The sequence below is a fragment of the Vombatus ursinus genome, unplaced genomic scaffold (assembly GCF_900497805.2).
Source record: "Vombatus ursinus unplaced genomic scaffold, bare-nosed wombat genome assembly UNPS02014239.1, whole genome shotgun sequence".
Lineage (NCBI taxonomy): Eukaryota > Metazoa > Chordata > Mammalia > Diprotodontia > Vombatidae > Vombatus > Vombatus ursinus.
Window position 1 is genome coordinate 86,903 of NW_020954017.1, and position 23,272 is coordinate 110,174.

The 23,272-nt window shown below is 44.6% G+C and overlaps 2 protein-coding genes across 3 annotated transcripts in view; one reads left to right on the plus strand and one right to left on the minus strand.

Moving 5' to 3' along the window:
* LOC114042027 (carcinoembryonic antigen-related cell adhesion molecule 3-like) overlaps window positions 1–1,571 on the plus strand; it is a 32,078-nt gene extending 30,507 nt beyond the window's left edge. For both annotated transcript variants that reach the window (XM_027860741.1, XM_027860740.1), the window contains exons 6-7: window positions 126–167; window positions 814–1,571. In XM_027860741.1, coding sequence (XP_027716542.1) covers window positions 126–167; window positions 814–906 — 135 coding nt within the window. In that variant the 3' untranslated portion in view covers window positions 907–1,571. The remainder of the gene's footprint in view (window positions 1–125; window positions 168–813) is intronic.
* Window positions 1–23,272, minus strand: part of LOC114042018 (carcinoembryonic antigen-related cell adhesion molecule 20-like) — a 115,159-nt gene that overhangs the window by 69,006 nt on the left and 22,881 nt on the right. Inside the window, exon 9 of the mRNA XM_027860728.1 lies at window positions 22,702–22,716. Within this exon, the coding sequence (XP_027716529.1) occupies window positions 22,702–22,716 (15 nt within the window). The remainder of the gene's footprint in view (window positions 1–22,701; window positions 22,717–23,272) is intronic.

The following is a 23,272-nucleotide window of genomic DNA, read 5'->3' on the forward strand; positions in this document are numbered from 1 at the left end:
AAGGGCCCTCCCAGCCCTGACATTCCCTATTCTAAGTACCCTTTCAGCTCTGAAGTTCCTTAAAGTCCTTTCAACCTCTGATGTCCTATTTGTCTCTGACCAGGCTGCTTTTTCCCACTCCACAGGCCCAGGGCTCCTCCTCTGCTGCCTCTGAGAATATCTACCAGGTACACACACAAGGAAGGCACCAGGCCTCCCCTGGGGACTGACAGAGAGGAGAAAAATGCTGGTTAATTATGGGGCCCAGGAACAGGACCAGCATGGAGGGAAGAAGACAAATGGGGAAATAGACCCTCTCAGTGCCCACTTCCCTCCTTGGAAGCAAGGAAACAAATAATGATTTAGCACCTACTATGTGTCAGGCCCTGTGCTAAGCAGTGGGGATACAAATATGAGCCCCCCCCCAAAAAAATCATCCCTGTCCTCGAGGAGTTCACATTCAGCTGAAAATAAGGGAAGGAAGGAAAAATGGGAGGAAAGGAAGTAACCCAATAAGATAGCGTGGTTTTGAAGTCCAGAAGGTCAGAAATAGGGCCAGGAGGGGAATGAAGGCAAGTGAGCTTGTGCCCTTTCACAAACTGTAGGCTCTAGGAAGTACTCATGGATGGAAGAAAGGGAACGGGTCTTGTGGAGGGATGATGAGCAGGTCTCACAGGTGGGAGAGTGATCAGGGCAAGGAGGCAGTAGATACTGAGCAAAGTTTCTGGGGGAGACAGCAGCACAGGTAGAATTTTGAAGTCCAGAAGGTCCAAAACAGAACTAGGAAGAGGGGGGCCTTGGATGTCCCTGACATCTTCTCTCTCCCGACTCCAGGCTCTGCACGTCACCGAAGCAGATGTTTATGACAAGATCACGCCCTGTAAGAAACCTCCAGCCCTTGGAAAAGGGAAAATCACCAAGTCCTAGACTGTAGACCTAGAAGAAATCTCAGAGGCCATTGAATCCAAGCCCTTCATTTTTATGCATGAGGAACCCAAGGCACATAGCTAGAAAGTGTCTTGGGTTGGATTTGAATCCAGGTCTTTCTTACTCCGGATCTAGTGCCCTATCCTCTGTACCTCACTACCTCTAACTGGTCCCTAGAGAAGCTTTCACAGTTTGACCAGTTCCCATCATTAAAGGGGGGGTGGGGTTCACACTCAGCTTTCAGGGGAGAAAGCTGAGAGACCAGAGGTGAGGAGGGGCCCATTGGAAGAGAGAGAGAGGAAAGGATAAGGGTTGGGAAGAGGCGAGGCATCCAGAAAGGAAAGGGGCCAGGGCTACACATGTCTGAGCCAGATGGAATCCCAATCACACAGTGGCTGGACTTTAGACAAGGGATCCTTGCTCCATGAACCCAACAATATCAACACCTCTATATTTTCCTCTAAAATGCCCATACCCTCTGAGTCAAAAACCCCTCTATTAGTGATCTACATTCTGGAGGTCACAAAAAGCTCCAGAATGTAGATCACTAATAGAGGGGGTTTTGACACCAAAATATTCATCTCAGCCCTTTTCTGTGGTCACAAATAACTGGGAATGGGGGCAACTAGGTGGCAGTGGATAGAGCACTGGCCCTGGAGCCAGGAGGACCTGAGTTCAAATCTGGCCTCAGACTTGACACCTACTCGACACTTGACACTTACTAGCTCTGTGACCCTAGGCAAGTCATTTAGCTCCATTGCCTAGCAAAAAAAAAAACCCAAAAAACAAAAAACGAAACAAACAAAAAAAGAAACCAAATAACTGAGAACAAATTAGGCCATCATCAGTTGGGGGAAGGATGAACAAATTGTGGAATGTGAATAGAATGAAATATTACTGCACCAAAGGAAATGATAAGTATGAAAAGGGCAGAGAAACATGAGAAGAATTACCTGAACTGATACAGAGTGTAGTAAGTAATATTTAGAAGGGGGAGGGGAATCATGCACAGTGACTGCACAGTGACCAAGCCTGTCCCTGGGGAGAGTATGAAAGAATGTACTACACTCGCTTCTTTGTAGAGGTGGGAGACTATGTATGGGTGCTGAATGCTGCATGTCAGATTCAATCTGTTGGTTAGTTTTGTTGTATTGCTCATTTTTTTATTCTTTCTTGTTATTCTTTGTTACAAGCAGTGGCTTGTGTAGGGAATAAGAAGAGAGATTTAGAAATGTCAGTGATGTGAAAACAAAATACGTAAATAATTTGCTCAACTGAACCTAACATTCTTCCTCTGCCACCTCCTCCTCCTCACTCCCCCAAGCTGGTACCTCCTACAGGCTTCCCTGTTTCTGTTGAAGTCAACTCTATCCTACTAGGCACCCAAGTTTGTAACTTCAGAGCCATCCTTGACTCTTCACACTAAGTGTTACCTGAGGTCCAAAGGGAGTAGTTCCTGGGAAGGCTGCCCAAGGGAAGTGGCACCTGAATTGTACATTGAAGGATGGAGACAAATTCCAGGTAGATTGGTGTTAGTGGTAAAAATGGTCTGCCACCATACCACCCCAAAAAAGAGGGCAAATCTGGGTATGGTTTCCAAAGTTCCAGATAATACCCCATCACTCAGGAGTCAGGTCTGGGAGTTTTAAAAATGAAGAGAAAAATGTCCAAGAGGCTGAAGAATGTTGGGGATGGGGGGAATAAATAGCTAGCTGGCCCCTCTTTCTACTAAAGACAAGATGAGGAGAAACAGACCCAAGCTAAGCCCTAGTCTGGCCATACACCCCATAAAAGGAAAATTGAGTAGAGTTGAAAGAGTTCCATTTTAATGGAAAAGGTTTTGGCCCAAGAGTTCAAAGTCTTGCCTTCAACTCCAGCTCTGACGCTTGCTTACTGGGAATCCTTCCTGGCATCCCCTGCCCTCCCTCCTCCACCTAGTTGTTGGTGCCCTCCCTCCCCAAACTACCAAGTATATATCTTGTATGTATTCTGACCACAGTATACTTAAAAATGTATACAGTTTCTCCCATGTGAGAATTCAGGCTGCTTAAAGGTAGCAGCTATTTAATTTTTTTTCCCTTGGATTCTCCCTCCCCACTTGGTGCATTAACAAATGAAATGGGCACAAGTGAAGCATTTAATAAAATGTTTGTTTGTTGATTGGTTGATCGGCTGTGGGACCTGGCACAAATCCCATGCTCTCCCTGGCTCTGGTGTCCTGATCTATAAGCATGGGGCTAAATGGTCCCTGAAGTCCCTTTCGTGTCTGCCCTTTGATGATTCATGGGGCTTGCTTTGCTCATGTGCTCTGCCATGGAGCCATGAAAATGGGCTGTTCTGAAAAAGCTGGAGAACTGGCCTCCAAGGAGGCACAGTAGGAGAGTGATTCTGTAGATTCCCTACTGGCATAGAACCTAAGAATATGGGAGAGACCTGAGAACAGGGAATGTTAGAGCTGGGAGGGGCCTTAGAACAGGGAATGTCAGAGCTGGGAGGGGCCTTAGAACATGGACGGTCAGAGCTGGGAGGGGCCTTAGAACATAAAATACAGAATATTGAAAAGACAGAGACAGAGACAGCTGTTGGCATAGTGGTTAGAGCAATGGGCCTGGAATCAACAAGAGCTAAATTCAAATCACTTACTAGCTTTACGACACTGGGCGAGTCACTTAAACTTCTTTTTGCCTCAGTTTCCCCAACTGTAAAATGGGGATAATAATAGCACCTACCTTGCACAGTTGTTTAGAAGATCAAATTGGGGTAATATCTGAAAAGTATTTAGTAGAGTGCCTGACACATTGTAGGTGCTGTCATAAATGTTTATTCCCTCCTTGTCAAAGCCTTCCAAACACTGTGTGCCTGATCCAAAGATACCTGAGAAATCATCCTTCCTTACTCCCTCGTTTTACTGCTGAAGCCATGAAGACCTAGACAGGGGATCAGAGTTCCAAGGAGTCAGGAACCACACTGGCCCTGGAATCCAGATCTCCTCACTCTCCACCTGTGGAAGGAGATTTCACTCCTCCCTCCGATCAGCAGGTGCGAGGGACCTTCAACCCCCATTCATTGTCCACAAGGAGGAACACTCCCTGTGTACAGAAGCCCCGGTGGGAAAAAGGCAGCATCCTATCAAAGTGAGGCCAGAGGGGCCAGGGCAATATCTCTGCTTCAGTCTCTCACAGTGACCACATTCCAGTCCAGAACAGTCACTTTCAAGGGGCAGAAAGGACCTACTGTTCTCCAAGAGTGAAGTGGATGACCAAGTCTTGGGTCCTTGATTTTTCTATCTTTCCTGCCTTTGAATCTACAGCAGATAGATGGGATATCAGAGTGGAAAGGGACCTTAGAATATTTTAAATGGAGAATACAGAATGTCAGAGCAGAAGGGAACATATTGGAACACAGAGCACAAGATTTCAGACCTGGAAGGGGCCTTAGAATGTAGAACACAGAATGTGACAACTGGAAGAGACTAACAGACTAACACACAGTCAGTCAACAAATCTCTATTAAGTACCTACTATGTGCCAGGCATTGTGCTAAGTGCTGGGGACCTTAAAAGTCATTTCCTCAAGCTCTGCATCTTACAGATGAAGATATAACAAGAAAAAGGTTCTTGGCCTCAACATCAAACAATGGGTCAGTGACAGAGGTCACCCTAGCACCCAGGCCTCTGGCTTCACATTCCAGTTTTCAGTGAACAAGTATTTAAGTGCCTACTGTGTGCCAGGCACTGTGCTCAGCTTTTACAATGCACTTCCAATTTATCCTATCTGTCTTCTTATGCACAGTCTCCCACATCACATTATAAACTTCTTGAGGGCAGGAGCTCATTTCGCCTTCCTTGGTAACTCAAGCGCTTAGCACAGTACCTGACACATAGTAGGTGCTGAATAAATGCTTGCTGACTTGACAACTTGATTCAACTTGATTTGGTGATTTAAATCCAAAAGTTGAATAGCTCCTGCTGTTGCAAATAATTAATAATAATTAAGGAAACAATCAGTTACATGACTTATTAAGCAAACAGGAATAATAAATGAATCAATGGACTCCCTGTCAGTCCAAAGACCCTGAATACAGAGTAAGATAGATTTTTATGTACTAAAAACAATCAAATAAAATCAATTAATTAAAAGAAAACAATTAACCAAGATACAAAATTAGGTAATCTGACTTCTAATTGGAGGAAAGATTAGGGATTTTCCAAGTTGGGAGGTAGAGATAAAAAAAAAGGTTCAATTCTTTGAATTCAGAGAGTGAGGTGTCCCACTCCCCCCCCAAGCGTCCATGAATAATCAAAGGAACATGGAAACAATAACTGATTGCGCAGCAAGGGACCAGTTTTCAGATAAGACATATGGCTTACTTGAGATGTACAATTGTGAAAAAACTCCGTGCATCAGTCTTTGGGTCTGACCAGGTTTCTGGTCAGCATAACTGAGGTGGTTCGTGAAGGGCCTCTGAGCAGCAGGTAAGGATGATCCAGCTTCCTAGCCATGCTAGGCTAAGATCAATAATGCATTAAAGTTTTCTCATAATTCCCATAATTGAATAAATCGGACTAGACTCATAAATGAATAAAAAGGGAAATGAGCTCGATCCAGAATTGAGTCACAAGATAGAGCCAGTGTGGTCACTCAATTCCCACAATTAATCAATTGCTCTTTAATTCCCTCACTGCCCTAGAGGAGCTTACAATGTAGCCAGGAGAGACTGATGAAAAGGCATGGAACCAGAGCAGGTCAACCTTGGTTTATTCCATCTGTGAAGAATTACATTTTGAGGTCGAGATTGTTGTAGTGTTTGAAAGACTGGATTGGACTGGGAAAGCTGAAGCTAAAACTAATTTTAAAATAACAAGTCACCTATTTTAGAAGAAAACAAGGAAGTAATAGGGCTTATCAGCTTGGGGCAATGGCATAACATTAACAGACATCTAGAGGAAACCACGACTCAGGGCCCCATTCTACTTCTCTATTTTCTATCAACAAGAATGATTTTTCTACTAGAGGAGAGCCAATAAACATGAACAAAAAGGCATGCTCAAGAGAGGTGCCTTCCACCTGGGATTAAGTGAAGTTGTGAAGAAGGAGAGAGAATGAGAAGTCCTAATGACATTCAATGAATCCAAGTCTTAAGAACCTAAAAGTTGAAATGACTTGTCTTCACACTGCTCATCTGGCTGGCCACCAAAAAGAGCCGACAAGCTGACCATGGCCCTTGGTGCTAAGAAACTAGAACTGGAAGGCACCTCAGAGGCTATGACACCAATCTCCTCACATTACAGAAGGGGAAATTGAGACCCAGAGATGGAAAAGTGACTTCTCTGAGGTCATTGGAACAAGAAAAAGCAGAACTGCATTTCAAACCCAGCTACATTCACTCCAAATCCAAGGCTCTCTCTATCCAAGACCATGTTGCTTCTCTTCTTGTACGATCTTGGAGGAAGAGTAGAGAAGAGATGAGGAACTAGATGTTTGGGATTGTTGTTGTAATTTCTTTTTTTTTTTAATGGTGAGGAAGGTGGATTCCACAAAAGCTAAACTATTGAGGTTGGCACCCATCCGCAGCAAGATCATGGAGTGAGCTATTAAACAGATGGGTGGTGATCACTTAGAGAAGGAGAAATCAGAAAGATCCAGTTAGTTGACTGAGCTGTTGGGCTTCATCATTAGAGTCAGGGATGGAATAATAATAATGATAATAGCCAGCATTTATATAGCATTTCAAGTTTTTCAAAGAGCTTTACAAGTATTATTTTATCTGTTCCCCACAACAACCTTGGAGGGTGGTATTATTATCCCCATTTTAAGGTGAGGAAACTGAGGCAGACAAAGGTGACTGACCTGCTCAGGGTCACAAAGCTGGTCAGCGTCAGGCTGGATTTGAGCTCAGGTCTTCCTGACTCCTACTCCAGCACTCTATGCACTCTGCTACTCGATACCTCTTCTGTCTTCTGCTGAATTCAACCCATTCCTGATCAAGAATCCCTCCTACTCCCCCCACCCCAAATTGATGGTCTAGCTTCTGCTAGGAGATGTCTAGAGCCAAGTATCCCACTGCTTCCCAAGGAAGCCCATTTTACTGTAGAATAAATCTGACTGCTAGGAAGATTTCAGTTTCCAATTTCTGCCTAAATCTGTATCTTTCATCTTTGTTGTTCAGTCATTTGCAGCCATGCCTGACTCGTCATGAGCCCATTTGGGGTTTTCTTTGCAGAGATATGGGAGTGGTTTGCCATTTACTTCTCCAGCTCATTTTACAGCTGAGGAAACTGAGACAAACAGAGTTAAGTGATTTGCCCAAGGTCAAGCAGATAGTGTCTGAGGCCAGATTTGAACTCAGGTCTTCCTGACTCCAAGTCCAGCAAGCTACCCACTGCTCTACCTAGTTGACATCTTCCATTGAAATTCTAGCTACTAGTATTTCTCAAACCCTGAAATGAATCGGTGATCCCATCAATTTGGATGCTGCCTCCAGTGAAGCACATAAATTGCATCTCATCCACACCTACCTAACCTGTTCATCTCTTGTCTGGATTCTCCCAAATTTCACTACCAAGGGCTGCCCAATAGGAACAAAGAATCCATGAAACAAAGAAAAAGATTGTCTAGTGTTCCCAGTTCTGCCCTGTGGGGCCAGAGAGGGAATCTAATTCTTTCTGTATAAACAACTGGCCTTCCAGTTTTTTCTTTTTCTTTTTCTTTTTTTTTTTTTTTGGAAGGAAGTCCCAAGGACTTCTGGAGTGTAGCTGGAGGGCTTCTCTGTTATTGGCCCATCCTCCAAGGCCAAGACCTTGTGCTCTCACCACCCTGAGTTCCCTGTTTGGATACGATCCAGTTTGATAATATCCTTACTAAAGTGGAGCACCTAGAACTGAACCCAGTACTCTCTGTAGAGTAGTACTTGGGCAGAGGATGGAGGGATTATCTCTTTCCTAGGCCTGCGGTCAGAGCCTTTCAGGGCAGTCCTGGCAGGCCTGAGCCTTGGTGTTGTGACTTTCTTCATTCATATGGAGCTCACAGCCCAGGAGTTGCCATCCCCTCGAATCTAGCTCACATGAATGGTTGCCTAGGCTAACTCTTCATCCCTGCTACTGGTGAAGTGTTTCTTTAAACCAAGTATCTTCCCTAAGGCCTCTCCCCTCCAGCCCTGACATTTCCTGTTCTAAGGCCCCTCCAGCCCTGACATCCCCTGTTCTAAGGCCCCTCCAGCCCTGATATCCCCTGTTCTGGGGCCCCTCTTAGCCCTGACATGCCCTGTTCTAAGGGCCTTCGCAGCTTCAATATTTGAGATTTTACTGGAAATCATAATTCATTGCTTCTCTCACAGAGAATTTCCTTATAAAAATTAAAATGCCACCGGATGGCTTTTCTTATACTTTTTATAGAGGTATACAGCAAGAAGACCAGCTGCCTGTGACCCTCTTTCTCAACCCTAACATTCTATGACTATTACTCTCTCAGAGAGAGACCTCAGCCTAGCCGGGGCTGGGGAGGAGGGGCCAGGCAGCAGCAGGGAGCCCAGCTCAGCCTGCCCACCTGTCTGGAAGTGTCATAGCAGGAAGAGGCTGCCCAGGCCACAAGACAAGGGACTGAGGTTCTGATGGTCAAGGTCCCCTTCTGGTCTGTTTCCTTGGCCTCCCAGATTGCCCCACCCTGCCCAGCCCTTCAGGGTCTGTCTTCCTCTTAGCAGAGTCTCCATGGAACAAAACCTCTTTGTCTGTTGTACCAGCTACCCCTTTATTTCCCCCGCCTGTAAAATGGGAAGAAGGATGGAAGAGAACCGGCTCTGCCCTGTTTCTCTTGAAGGATCCAGTGATATCATGGGAGCCAAAGCACTGTGGCAAGTGTGTGAATTGGAGGCATTGTTTTCCTATAGAAGCTCCCCTGGATAGGTTGGGCCCCAAATGGAAGAGGAGGAGGAGAAGGAGGTCAAGCTGGATGAAACCTGGCAAGTCCTGGGGTTCTCCCAAGGTGCCCAAGTTGCTCCACATTGCTCTGTACATGGCTGGTTCTGCCCACACCAATGTTCTCCAGGTAGCAATGGGCTCTGTGCCTGTGACTTTTGACATTGCGGGGTCTCAGGATGGGCACTGCTCCAGGTATCTCAGAGGGCAGTGGGAAGGCTAATGGTGCCAGGGAGCAGATAAGAGGCCACTCAGTGCTGGGGAAAGAAGGTGAGGTGTGGGGTCAGATGTTCTGAGTTTGAATCCCAGCTCTGCCATTTGCTAGCTTGAGAAACAATCTCCCTTTTACGAATGAAACACTTTTTCCAAACAGGGCTATATCAAAACTGTTTTCAGAAGAAGGTCAGGTAAGCATATGAAATCTGAGTATCTTTATTTCTATAAAACATCCACCCGAAAATGTTTGGAGGATTTTTTTTTGCTTCCAATGGGCCCAGAAATCTTGTCTCCATTGAGAGAATGATAAACTCTGCTGAGTCTATTGCTATACTGAGAAGCAGAATTGATTATGATGATAATGATGGTCAGCATTTATATAGCGCTTTAAGATTTACAAAGCACATTTTATATATGTATATATTATATATGATATATATGTATACATATATGTGTGTATACATATATATAATAATATATTTTTCACACACACATGTATACATATAATCTTACTTGGTCCACACAACAACTTAGGAGGTAGGCACTGTTATTATCCTCATTTTACAGATGAGAAAACTAAGGCAGGCAGAAGTTAAGTGACTTGCCCAAGGTCACACAGCTCATAAGTGACAGAGACCAGATTTGAAGCCAGGACTCCCTGACTCCAGGCCCAGTACTCTATCCACTTCACCACCTAGTGGAATAGAATTGTCTTGGTATTGTAGAAATTCCCAAGTGGAGATGGAATACTGGAATACATCTTTCCACTAGCCAGTCAATAAACATTCATTAAACATCTACTATGTTCCAGGCATTATGCTAAGTTCAAGGGATACAATGAAAGGCAAAAGACAGTGCCTGCCCTCAAGGAACTCACAGTCAACGTGGGGGAGACAACATCAACTAGGTACAAACACGCTATATAGAGGATAAATTGATAAGGGATTAATCAGTAAAGTTAAGTCACAAGAATTAAGAGAGAATGGGAAAGGCTTACTATTGAAGGTGGGATTTTAGTGGGAGTTTAAGGAAACCAGGAGGTGAAGATGAGGAAGGAGAACATTGCAAGTGTGGAGGATAGCCCCCATGCCCATGAAAATGCCTGCAGTTGGTATATGGAGTACCTCGTATGAGCAACAGGAAGGAAGCTAGTGTCACTGTATTGAAGTGTTGCATTCATAATTAAGAACTGTATTGATGGCCAAGAGGAGTATAAGTTGCCAAAATACTGGAAAAGTGGGGGTGGGGGCAAATTTTGAAGGCAGTGTCAAATAGAAAATTTTATTTTTGATCCTGGAGATAATAGGGGAGGACTGGAGCTTATTGAATAGAAATGGGGACGACGTGGTCAGACCTGTGCTTCACATCGACAGCTGAGCAGAATATGGACTGGAGTGAGGAGAGACTTGAAAGGAGACCACCCGCCAGGCTGGTGCAATCATCCAGGTGTGATGTGATGGGGGTCTACATCAGAGTGGCAGCAATTTCGAAAGAGAGAAGGGGCCACATTGAGAGATGACGTGAAGGCAAAATCAACAGGCCTTGGCAACAGATTTGATGCGGGGGTGGGGAGGTAACAGTGAGGAGCTGGGAATGACATTTAGGTTTCGAGCTTGGGAAATGGGGGGAGATGGAGGTGCCCTAGATATTAATAGGGAAGCTTGCAAGAGGGAAAAGTTTGGGAGCAAAGGTGATGAGGTCAGTTTTGGACATGTTGAGTTGGGATATCTAGTTTGAAACATCCAATATGCAGGTGGAGATGTGAGCATCGAGGTCAGCAGAGAGGTTAGGGAAATGTAAGTATACATAGGTGTCAGCAGAGAGGTGATAATTAAATCCATGGGAACTGCTGAGATCACCAAGTGAAAAAAAGAAGTCCCAGGAGAGAGTTTTGTGGGACATCCATGGAGATCTGACATCTAGACGAAGATCCAGCAAAGAGACTCGTTGTCGTTTGTCCTTCATCCTCAAAGAGGATCAATGACATCAGGAGGCCGATGCCTTGATTTGCAAGGGAATTGGATTGAAGTGAGGAAGGGCTGTGCAGTCATCGGCCTCACTCTCTCCTCCCGAGTCTTCTGAGTCCAATGGTAAGACATAGGTCAGGACAATTGGCAATGGCCCCAGATGCAGTGGGAGACCTTGGCCTTTTCAAGCTAAGGTCTTTCCCGGGTCTCAGTTTGTCTGAGGCAACACCCATTCAGTAGTTAAAGACTAGGTAAGAAATAAAGTAAAGGGGCAGCTAGGTGGCGCACTGGATAGAGCACTGGCTCTGGAGTCAAGAGGACCTGAGTTCAAATCCGGCCTCAGACACGTAACACTTACTAGCTGTGTGACCCTGGGCAAGTCACTTAACCCCATTGCCTAGCAAAAAAAGAGAAGAAAAGAAATAAGGTAACAAGATGACCTAGTTTGCCTTCACAGAAGAATCAGTCTGGGAGGGGAAAACCCTCCGGGTTTCTGGCCAGAACAGAAACAATTGCTCTTTACACTCACTCTGAACCATCAAAACCCAAACAATGAGCAAGTGAGGCTTGGGCTGGAACATATTATTGGCCAGTCAGTGAGAGCCAGAGTGATTTGGGTTTAAAGGCACAGTCAAGTAGCTCCATTTGAATCCCAATGGGCTTTACCAAAGCCTGGTTTTTCAAAGCTATATTTCAAGAAATCATAGCTAAAAACTGCGTGAGACAAAAGAGTTGATTGCCTCTGTTTTTTTTAATGATAGCATAAGTAAGTAGGGAGGAAAACCTCTAGTCCCCAGACCCCAGGATATCTTAGGAAGTATAAGCAATCAAAATTTACATTCATTTGGACAGAGCACCCACATGGAAGGGTATGACTCCTCACATGGATGGAGGAGGAGAAGGAAATAGCAGTATTGCCCAACTGGAACTGGCCTGTTGGATCCCCCCCGGAGGGCAGCTACTGCTACTCAGATTGATGTTTGTCCTTCATTCTCGAAGACAACCAATGACATTAGGAGGTTGATGTCTTCACTTGTAAAGGAGAGTAAAAATGAGACAAAAGAATGGTCAGATAGGTAGGAGGACAGCCAGCAGAGAGTAGTGTCATGAAAAACTAGTGAGAAGAGAGTATCAAGGAGGAGAAAGTGATAAACAGTGTCAAAGGCTGCAGAGAGGTCAAGGAGAATGAGGACTGAGAAAAAGACATTGGATTTGGCAACTAAGCGATCATTGGTAACTTTGAAGAGAGTAGTTTCTATTGAATGCTGAAGTCAGAAGTCAGACTGCACAGAGATGAGAAAAGATTGGGATAAAAGGAATTGGAGGGCTAGATTATAGACAGTGTTCTCTCTAGGAGAAAAGGGAGGAGAGAGATGTGGAATGGTAGCTACTGGGGACGTATGATTCAAATAAGGATTTTTGAAGATGAAGAGAAGGAGAGAAGAGGGACCACTTGGAGAATTACCTCTATTTTTTCTGTAAAATACAAGGCAAGTCTCATAGCTGAGAGAGTGGAGGGAAGGGGGGCTAGGAGAAGTTGAGAAGGGATGAAAAGGTTTGGAAGAGCCACTATGGTGAATCAGATAGTGCGTTAATTAGAGAGATGTAAAAGAATTGCCTTTCAGCAGTGAGGGCCCATTTGATGCTGTGTAATATAACCTGTAGTGGACCCAGTCAGAACACTTGGGTGATTTTCTCCAGTTTCGTTCAACAACATGTGTACAAGAGTTAAGGCAATGGGTGGTGAGAGTGATTCAAGACTGAGGTTTGACAGATAAGATCTTAGATAAGATAGAAGATCCAAGGGCTCCAGAGCAGAGGACAGCATAGATGAGTTCACTAAGGGATCAGGATGGTAGAAAGAGGAAAGTGTGGTTAGTGCAGAGGTAATAACTTGGGGAAGAAAACAGGAGCCAAGAAAATGGAAGTCATGGTTTGGAGGAAGAACAAGGTTGGGGTTGCAAAGCAGAAGGGGTAATGGAGTGACAATTGACTGTGATCAGTCCAGGGAACATCAGAGTTCACGAACATGAAAGTGGAGCATCTGTGCGTACGGCAAGAGCAAGGATGTGGCCATCTTTGTGTGTGGTTTAGGAGTAGATCATATCACTCAACCCCATTGCCTAGCCAAAAAAAAAAGGAGTAGATCATGGAAAACTAGGTAGAGAGACAGTGAGATTAGGGCATTTGGGATAGTATCAATATATAGAAGTGTGGGGGCAGGAATTGGGGAGAAGAGAAAGACTGTGAGCCAGGGACTAGACTCATTGAGCAGAAGGCTGTCCTGGAGGCCTTTAGACAACAGTTGCAGTCTTGATTGGGTAGCAGATATGGACTGAGTAAACCCCAAAGTAGGAGAACTTTCTGAGTGACGGTGATAGAGGGATGCCTGATACACCCTTGCTCCATGCTGTATATCATGAAAGGTTATTCAAGAGATGGAGATAAACATGAAAACTCATCTCATTTGAACTCCCTTGATAAGCTATAGGCAATAATCAAAACTAGATCTAGGCAAATGGATTGTACATCAAAGGCACACCTAATATCTAATGTGACAAAAATGTGGCTTCATGATGAAGAGTTGAAGGACCCATGTCAAAATCTTGGGAAGTCAATGCCAGATTGTGTGAAATAAATGATTGCAAAAAAAAAAAGGCATATTGATGCTAAAAAATTTCACAAAGTTCTAAAGAATTGTGAGGTTTATTGCATAATTAATAAAAGCCAATTTAATTTTCTTACCCTGTCACCAGCGATTGACAGACCATGGTAACTGACCTGTATTTATTGCTTCTGTCATGTCCAAATCTTCATGACACCATTTTGGGGTTTTCTTGGCAAAGATACTAAAGTGGTTTGCCGCTTCCTTCTCCAGCTCATTTTACAGATGAGGAAACTGGGGCAAACAGAGTTTAGTCACTTGCTCATTGTCGCATGGGCTAGTAGTATCTGAGGCCAGACTTGAACTAAAGATGATGAGTTTTCCTGATTCCAGGCCTGGCACTCTACCACTGCACCACATAGCTGCACAACTGACCTGTAAATAAGGCTTTAAAATTTGCAAAGCACCTTACAGACATTCTCTGTTTGAGCCTCATAACAACCTTGTGAGGTAGGTACACAGCGAATGTCCCTATTTTACAAGGGAAGACACTGAAGGTTGTGATGTCTAAGGGTCACAAAAGGATTAGTGTCAATAGGGGATTTGAAGGATGGGAAGGGAGGAAGGGATTCTTCTGTTGTTCTGGTAACTTCCCTACTCTGGTCCTGTCAGTGCATTGGCTCATCTTTGGGTTATCTTGATCTGACCTTAATGGTTCTGCTTTCCTGCACACTTCTTAGGACTGTGCTCACTTTCTGCTGTGTTCCATCCTAAATCCTGTTGGGTCACCTCACCTCCAACTGCCAATGACCCCCATTCTACCTGGTCTTCCCCTGTATCCTTGAAATAACAGGCTAGCAGCAGTGTGCTAATTTTTTTAAAAAATTTATGGACATATTTTATTTTTAGATTACTTTCATTTCCAAATATATCTTTGCCCCTCCCCTACCCAGAGAGCCAGCCATCCTTTGCAATGAAGATGTGAGAGAGACAGAGAAAAACAGAAATAAAGAGAGAGCTGTTCAGTAAAACTAACGAATGGGCAGAGTCTAATAGTTTATACAAAGTTCCACAATCATGGTCCCCCATTTAGCTACATTGTCCTTAAAACAAAGGTAACAAACTCATAGCAAATACCCCAGAGGGTCTTTCACCTTTCTCTTGACACCTTATCGGGGGGATGTAGATTAAAGTTCTGGGTTGTAATCTTGGCCCTGTGATTTATCAGTGAGTAATGTAACCTCAGGTGAGTTTTTCAGCCTTCTATACTTTGGTATGTGAGGAGAAAGCATCGGTCAACTTGGTTCATCTACTTAACAAAATTATAGGATATGGACCTTTGTCTGAAGGACACCACTCATGGAAGTAGAAATGAGCCCCAGCACCTTGCTGAGAGGACATGAGGAACTCAACTGGTTGGTCCCCAAGGACTGGAATGGCCACCATGATAGCTGGGAGGGGAGGGAGAACTTTCAGACTCTTCTGGGAAGAACTGATCTCTTTCCCTTGGTCTATAAAAGTGAGCCGTGAAACCCAAAGTCTCGTTTCTTTTCTCAGGTTTTCTCTATTTTGGATTTGCAGCCTGAAATGTAGACAGTTGGGAGAGAAGAGTCGACAGTGGCAGCTGGCAAGAGAAGCTGCTCTGAAAGTCATTCCCTGTGTCTTCTTAGCATAGCTCTGGCAAGTACTACAGGAGCTTGTTTAATAAAGATCCAAGCCCTATCACTTCCTCAAATTGATTGGGACGAGGTCCCTTGATCAACCTCCCCCCTTAAAGACCTTAATTATTATTTTTGAACAGGTCAGTGATTTCATTGAAAAGAACTCCCAGTGTGGAAACTCCCTCCACTATTGCAGATCAGAACCTGCACTCAATAGCCTTAGAGAGCTACCCTGGGACACCAAAGGTACTGTTATTGAAGTAACTTGACCCGTCTCATAGCCAAAAGGTCAGATTTAAACCAAGGTCTTCCTGACTTCTCTATGTTATGCAGCTTGAGCCTTTCAATGGATGCAAAAATACTTTGTATATGACTGGCCCATCCCCTGTCCAGGGGCAACTAGGTGATCCAGTGGATAGAGTGCTTGGCCTGAAGTTAGGTGAGCTCAAATCTGGCCTCAGACTCTTACTAGCTGCGTGACCCTGAGCAAGTCATTTAACCCTGCTTGCTTCAGTTTCCTCATCTGTAAAATGAGCTGGAGAAGGAAATGGTAAACTACTTCAGTATCTTTGCCAAGAAAACACCAAATGAGGTCACAAAGAATCAGACATGACTGAACAACAGCAATAAATCTCCTCTCCATCATTCCTGTGACACCCTCTTGAGAAGTGGGATTATCTTTTCTCAGCCAGAAGCAGGATGCCTCTCACATGTCACTAGGTTGGCCCACAGCCCATCAGCAATCAATGCCACCCTTCTTTCCCATTCCTGGGCTAGAGTCTTTGGGGAAAATCCCTACATGATCATGGTCAGGTAACTGCAATCTGTGGCTTTAACTTCCTCCTTAATCTCATCCCATAATATTCATCCATTTTACCACATCCTGGACTCCCCTTTAATGTCAATCAGCCAGTTTACAAACATTTATTAGGTATATACTATGTGTCAGGCACTGTGCTAAGTGCTGGGAATACAAAGAAAGGCAAACAACAATCATTGCTTCAAGACAGTTTGAAATCTATACGTTGGATCTGCATACCATATGCATCTTAATCCAAAGCATTGATTAAAAATGTTTGTGTCAAGAATGCCCTGTTACTTCCCACATGCATCTGCCACTAGTTCCCCTTACAAGTCCCTTGTCTACTCCATCCAGAATCCTTCAGGAAGCACCAGGCACCCCACTGTGCCACGCCCCCCCCAACCTCTGCCCTTAACTGAATGGAGTCTAAGAAATTTGCAAGTAGACCCAGTGGGGATCCTGGATTCATTCCCTCAATAAATCCCATGACATTCTAGAGGGTTGTGTCCTAACTGTCTTGTGCCTGTGTCTAATAATTTCACAGCTCTTGGGGGAAGCAACCAGAAACCTACCACAAGAAAGAATATTGTTATGTGTTCTGTCTCTGAAGAAATGGATGCCTCTTTCCCCATCAGTATTAATTCAACCAATGGCATCTAGAACCAATGTTAATCCCGAATAAATAGATCCAATTAAAATCCACTTAAGGCATTCCAATAGAGTGGAAAGCACAAGGGATTTGGAGTCAGAGGACCTGGGCTCAAATTCTGACTCCACACTTGACTAGGTCTGCAATCTCAATACATCATTCACCTCTCTAGACCTCAGTTTCCTTATCTATAAGATGGAGGGGTTTGGACCAGATGACTTGGAAAGGTCCCTTCACTCTAAATCTATGCTCCTGCAAAACCCAGTTTCCATCTCTTTTTAATTTCTAGTAAACCAAATCCAAATTTAACAAAATTATGCTTGTGAAGAACTCCAATTAGCAAACCAAAAAGAAAAGATGTCCAAAAGCGGGGCTGTTTGCCAGAATGTCCTCCCAGGTAAAAACAGGATTCAGAAATCCCTTGGTTCCCTAGAGGGAGAGGGAGCTAACTTTCTCCTGGAATGGAAAGGCTGGGGCCAGCACAAAACCATTTTTTGTTTTTGTCTTTGTACACCCTCTTGCACATAGGACAGTGTCTTTGCACCACATAGGTGTCTAATAAAAACTTCTGCCTTGAATTGAGAGAAATTCTTCCCAACAACAAACTCCTCCTGATACAAAAATTTACCCACTTTGCATAGCCGAAGCCTGTCGGCCCAAATGAGCCAGATCTCAGACAACATCAGTAAAATTATCATAGCCTTGAAATCAATTCTCTAACTGGCAGATTATGAGGTCCAAAGTCTTTTGGACCACACATGTGGGAAGTAACAGGGTGTTCTCGACACAAATATTTAAATCAATGCTTTGGAATAAGGAACAGATGGCACATATGAATAATAATTCACATATTATCTGCTGTTGTTTATTTTGTTTTGTTTGTCTACTCCATTTGGTACAAAGGAGAACTTTTGTTTTGTTGGTAAGGGAGCCAGCTGTGGGAAGAAGTTGGTAGCTGGTGATGGTGATTAAAAGGAAAGGGAAGAAGAAAAGAAAGAAGAAACCAATGAAACATTGGATGGTTGTGGGGAGCAGAAGGCAGAAGGAAGTGGGAACGTCCCAAGCAAACAGCACGGTGTGGTTGTGATCACGCTACATTTAATATACATTTCAAAAACTGGATCTAAGAAAGCTCACAATGACATCCCCATTACTTCTCTATTGGTTGTCTCTGTACATCAAAAATGTGTGTGTGTGTGTGTGTGTGTGTGTGTGTGTGTGTAGGTGGCTGTTAAGTTCATAATTTTAAAAGGAGGAAAAAAAATCAATGTCAATTCTCTCCCTGACCCTTTGTCTGTCTAGCTCCGTTCCTGCAATGATTTCATGAAGGATTTCTTTTTTCAAAGAAGTTGCCAATATTGAATCCCCACTTCACTCACCCTGAACACAGCACACATGCAGGGAGTCAAAAGCCCCCTGGGATTTTCCCCAGAAGGTTTTTTTAATTTGCGCTAAAGGATGAAACAGTGCTTTTCCCCCAAACAAAATTAACACCTAACATCTAATTTAAATCAAAATTAACACCAAAACTAACACCTATTGCCACATGAGTGCAAAAACTGCTTCTTACCTGGTTTGCATCTCCCCTAGTGCCAAGCACAGGACAGCTAGGTGGTTCGGTGGACAGAGCACCAGACCTGAAGTGAGAAGACTCATCTTTTAAGTTTAGTCCAAATGACCTGCAGCTGGCCCCCATCCTGGTGATGAGACTTCATATCTGCCTTCTCTTCAAGATCTTCCTTCTGCTTTCTCCACTCTTGGTTTTTCTTGGTTATTCTGGTTATCCATCTCGCACTCACAACCTGCTGCTACCTACAGCCCATATGTTCCCTGCCCCAAATACACATTCATGGCCCACCTCAGGTGGCAAAAACAGAAACGCAGAGAAAGAACCACAGGAAAATCCATGGACACCTTTTCCAATGCAAAGATTACTCTCCACTTGACTGTCTTCCTCCTAGCTCCCCACTCCTATCAGGAATTCAACCACTCAGTACTGAATAATATCCATCGTGCCATCCACTCAAGTCCTTCATCCTGGTGTGGAGCTGGCCCTGCACTTTTTTTTGTTTTTGTTTTTAGGCAATTGGGGTTAAGTAACTTGCCCGGGATCACACAGTATCATGTTTGGTCTGAGGCCGGATTTGAACTCGGGTCCTCCTGACTTCAGGGCCAGTGCTCTATCCACTGTACCACCTAGCTGCCCCCACCCCTTCATTTTAGAGAGAAGGAAACAACTCTAGAGCAGTTAAGTGGCTTCCCTAAGGTTGCAGACAGAGGACAGACAGAGGAGACCCTTTGGTCCCACTCTTTCATTTTTCAAAAGACTAAACTGAGGCTCATGGAGTTTAAGTGACTTGTTCAAGGTCACTCACAACAGAGGTGGCATTTGAACCCAGATCCACTGTCTCCAAATCCCATGCTCTGTCCACTGCATCACCTTGCGTCCGATCTAAGATTCCCAAAGAAGATCATCTCTAAATGGCTGGCTACAAGGGGATAATATTTGTTTGACCATGAAGTTCATTGAGCCATCCACCAGATAGGAATGTGAGGATGGAGGTGGGGAGGTGCTGCAGTTGCCATGGGAGAATGATGGATTCAAGTGGATGCAATCAGAGGTCTTGGAAGCATGGAAATTAATAATAATGGCAAAAACCACAATAATAGTAATAGACATTTATTTAATAGTTTACAGTGAAAAAGTGCTTTACGTACTTTCTTCCCCTTATATGCTCACAGAAATCCTAGGACATATTGTAATATCATCCCCATTTCAAGGAGGTAAATGAGAGATAGAGAGTGGAAATGATCTGCCCAATGTCACACAGCAAGTCAGTGGTGGAGCTGGGACTCCAGCCCAGGTCTTCTGAATCCAAGTGGGAAAAAGACTAAGTGGATGGGTTAACTGTGCAATAAACATTCTCGTACGGTGCTGTCAATGTCTGTTCAACAAAAAAAAAAAAAAAAAGAAGAAGAAGAAGAGGTTAGCCACTCTTGGTGAAAAGGGCAGCAATAAACCCTGAAGCATTCACATGAGGATTTTGATCTGTGGTTTGACCCCCAAGATGTCTCTCTATTTACCCTTCACCAGGTCCCTTGGAATACAAGAAATGGCTTACAGAAGTCACGTAGAGTCTGTATAATCTCAAAGTCATAGGTGCATAGAATATCAGCACTGGGAGGGCCCTTAGAACAGAGAACGTCAGAGCTGGGAGAATCCTTAGAACAGAGAATAAAAGAGCCAGGAGGATCTTTAGAATAGAGAATGTGAGAGCTGGGAGGGCCCTTAGAACATGCAATGTCAGAGCTGGGATGGGACCTCAGAACAAAGAATATAAGAGCTGGGAGGATCTTTAGAATAGAGAATGTCAGGTCTAGAAGAGGTCTTAGAAAAGGAAATATCAGAACTGAGGGAGTCCTTAGAACAGGGAAATGGTAACTGGGGAGGACCTTAGAATAGGGAATGTTAGAGCTGGGAGAGATCTTAGAATGTCAGAATGAGAAGGGACCTCAGAACATGGAGTGGAGAGACCTTAGAGCAGAGGACATAGAACGGCAAAGTTGAATGGAATCTAAGAACACAGAATATGGAAGGTCAGAGTTCTAGAAGATCTTATGACATAGAATACGAACACTAGAAGGGTCCTTAGAATAAGGAATAATGTGGGAATGTAAGAGCCAGAAGGGCCATTAGAGACCAATCAACCCTGTGCCTCCTCCCCCAAGGTAGGAGTCCCCTCTACACAATGCCTGTCTAGCCTGCATTTAAGTTCCTACTTCCCAAGGCAGCCCAACCCAGTGTCTTTAAAACAGTGCTGGTATCCCTGTTAATACTTCTCTTCTCCAGGCTTAATCACCCTAGTCCCTCTAAATCATCCTTACGTGACCCAATTTCCAGCCTTTTCCCTGGCTAGCTAACCTCTTTGACACATTGGGAGTCAGTCTCCCTCCCAAAATGTGTCTGCTGAACTGGATAGAAGCCTTCAGACAGGGTCTGATTGGGGCAGAGGATTTTAGCAGTGTCACTTCCTGCCCTATGGACACCTGGCTACCCCGACAGGATGATTCAGGGGACAACAGGGACAGGGTCCTGCTAGCAGTCTCGAAGACTCGGTTCCCCCCGCCCAGGTACCTCATAAGATGGCTCCCTTTCATGCAGTGAGTCATTGGCAGATGGAGCGAGCAACGCACAGCCACGAGGTTGGTTATAATATTCATGTTCTTTATTCTATGCAATAAAGAAGAAAAGGCAAAGGACAACTTAAAGGAACAATCTGTCTTAGAATCCAAGTAGGTTGGAGTTAGGAGAACTCAAAATCATAGAATTTTAGACTCACCATATCTCAGAATCTTAGATGCAAGCTCAGAATATTAAATGTATAGCCTCAAGGAATATTAAATTCATATGTTTTAACATTATAGACTCTTAGCATCACAGAGTTTTAGATTGATGGAATATTTTAGAGTCACAGAATTCTCAAACCTTCAAATGACTCGTTGGGTCATAAAGTGATTCAATGCTTAAAATCAAGGAAGATGTCCAGGCCGTGAACTGAGTTTGAATCCTGATTCTGCTATATGCCAGCTGTGTAGACCATGGGTAAGTCACTTAACCTCCATGAACTTCAGTTTCCTCAACTGTGAAATAAGGAGGTTGGACTGGGTGGTCTTCAATGTCCCTTCCAGGTCTCCATTCTTTGATCTCTGAGGTTCATTCCATCTTGGAAACCCTAAAATTCCATCTGTCTTCCCATCCTGCCCCCCTACATTTCTAGGCCTTCTAAATGGCTAAATGAAGGTAGGAATAGAGGCTTGGGGCAGCTCCTCTAGACCCTCTTCTATTGGGCCCTCAAAGACCTACCTCCCTCTGCACGTACCTCATAGATGAGATCTTCTGGTGGGTCCTGGGGAGACAAACAGAAAGTGTCCACATCAGGGGTTGGGGATGCCACTGCTCATGAGTTCTCATTTCAACCAAGTGCCAAACCCTTGGCTCTTGGTCATATCCGCCAGAGAGAGTCAGGGTTTGGGGTTGAGAATAGCAGTCTATCTCCCAGAGGTAAATGGAAGAGAAGGGTAGACCCCATGGGAGTAAGGAAGTGACCAAAGAAAGGAACCCAACTAAGAGGAACTGAGTATCTGTCACAGGGAGGGGCCCAAACCACAGATTGGGAAGGGTTGGCTTCACCTTGCACAGAGAGAGAAGCCCGGAGTGTAGGTTGGAAAGCATCGGGCATTGGCAGGGAACCATGGCAGAGGAAGAGAGCAGAAGGATGCCTGCAGGTTTTCCACCTCCACAGGTGGGAAAGGGAGCCCCCGGGAGCTTCCCCCACCTTTGCCGATGGGGAGGGAATCAGGGGAAGTTTATCCAACCTTTGCAGGTGGGGTGGGTCTCTGGGCTCCTAAGGCATTTGTGGCCACAGATTCTGACTGACCTGGAATGAGAAAAACCCAATATATCCAGAGGCAAGACCTGACCCTTCTGAGGCCAGATCATAGCTTCTACATTTGGAAGAGTCCTTAGAGGTCATCTTGTTCAGCTCCTCCCATTCTACAGATGAGGAAACTGAGGCCCAGAGAGGTAAAGGAACTTGCCCATAAGTCATACAGAATAAGTTACCAGCGAAGCTAGGACTAGAATGCTGGTCATTTTGATTCTCATGCCTGGAGTTTTGTTTTGTTTTTTGAGAGGCAGTGGGGTTAAATGACTTGCCCAGGGTCACACAGACAGTAAGTGTCAAGTACCTGAGGCTGGACTTGAACTCAGGTCCTCCTGACTCCAGGGCAGGTGCTCTATCCACTGCACCACCTAGCTGCCCTATGCCTGGACTCTTAATATAACTTCCTTTGGAGGGGTGGGAGAGGAGTTTCTGGGGGATGGGGCTCTGGACTGTTCTGTCAGTGCATCTGCTTACCAGGATTGGGCGCCAAACGAGTCTCCCCTCCTTCTGCCTGCTCCCCTGACTTCTTTTCTGTGTACCTGAAACAGAGTGAGCTTGTTATTCTCTCCCTGTCCTCTTCTGGAATGCTGAAGGCTTCATTCCCAGGGCTACAAAGTATGAACACAGGTCCCAGACATTCTGACTCCTCTATCCATAAGACAAGAGATGGCAGGATTGAGAGCAGACTGATCATTCTCTTTCTTTGAAATCCTCCCTGTCCTTCAAGGCCATCGCTAATACCACCTCTTCCCTGGACCCCTCCAAGATTGCCCCAGACCACGGCCATGGCTATGAACTCTCAAAGCACATTCCCAACATGCTCCTCACTCCATACGTTGCATACGTAGCCCAGAATTTATGCTGTGGCCTTTCTCCACCCCTCAGCCATACCCCACCCTATCCGCCTAGCCTCACTTCCAGAGGGATCGTCTTATGGTAAAGAAAGAACGTTAGACTGGGCTTGTGTGCTGGCTGTGTGATCCTGGGAGAATGACTACCCCCTTTCTGAGCCTCAGTTTCCTCATCTGTAAAATGGAAGAGAATGAAATCTATGCTACATCCTTCGGAGTGCACGCTACCTACCCTAGTGAGGACAAGTCTCTGTGAGCC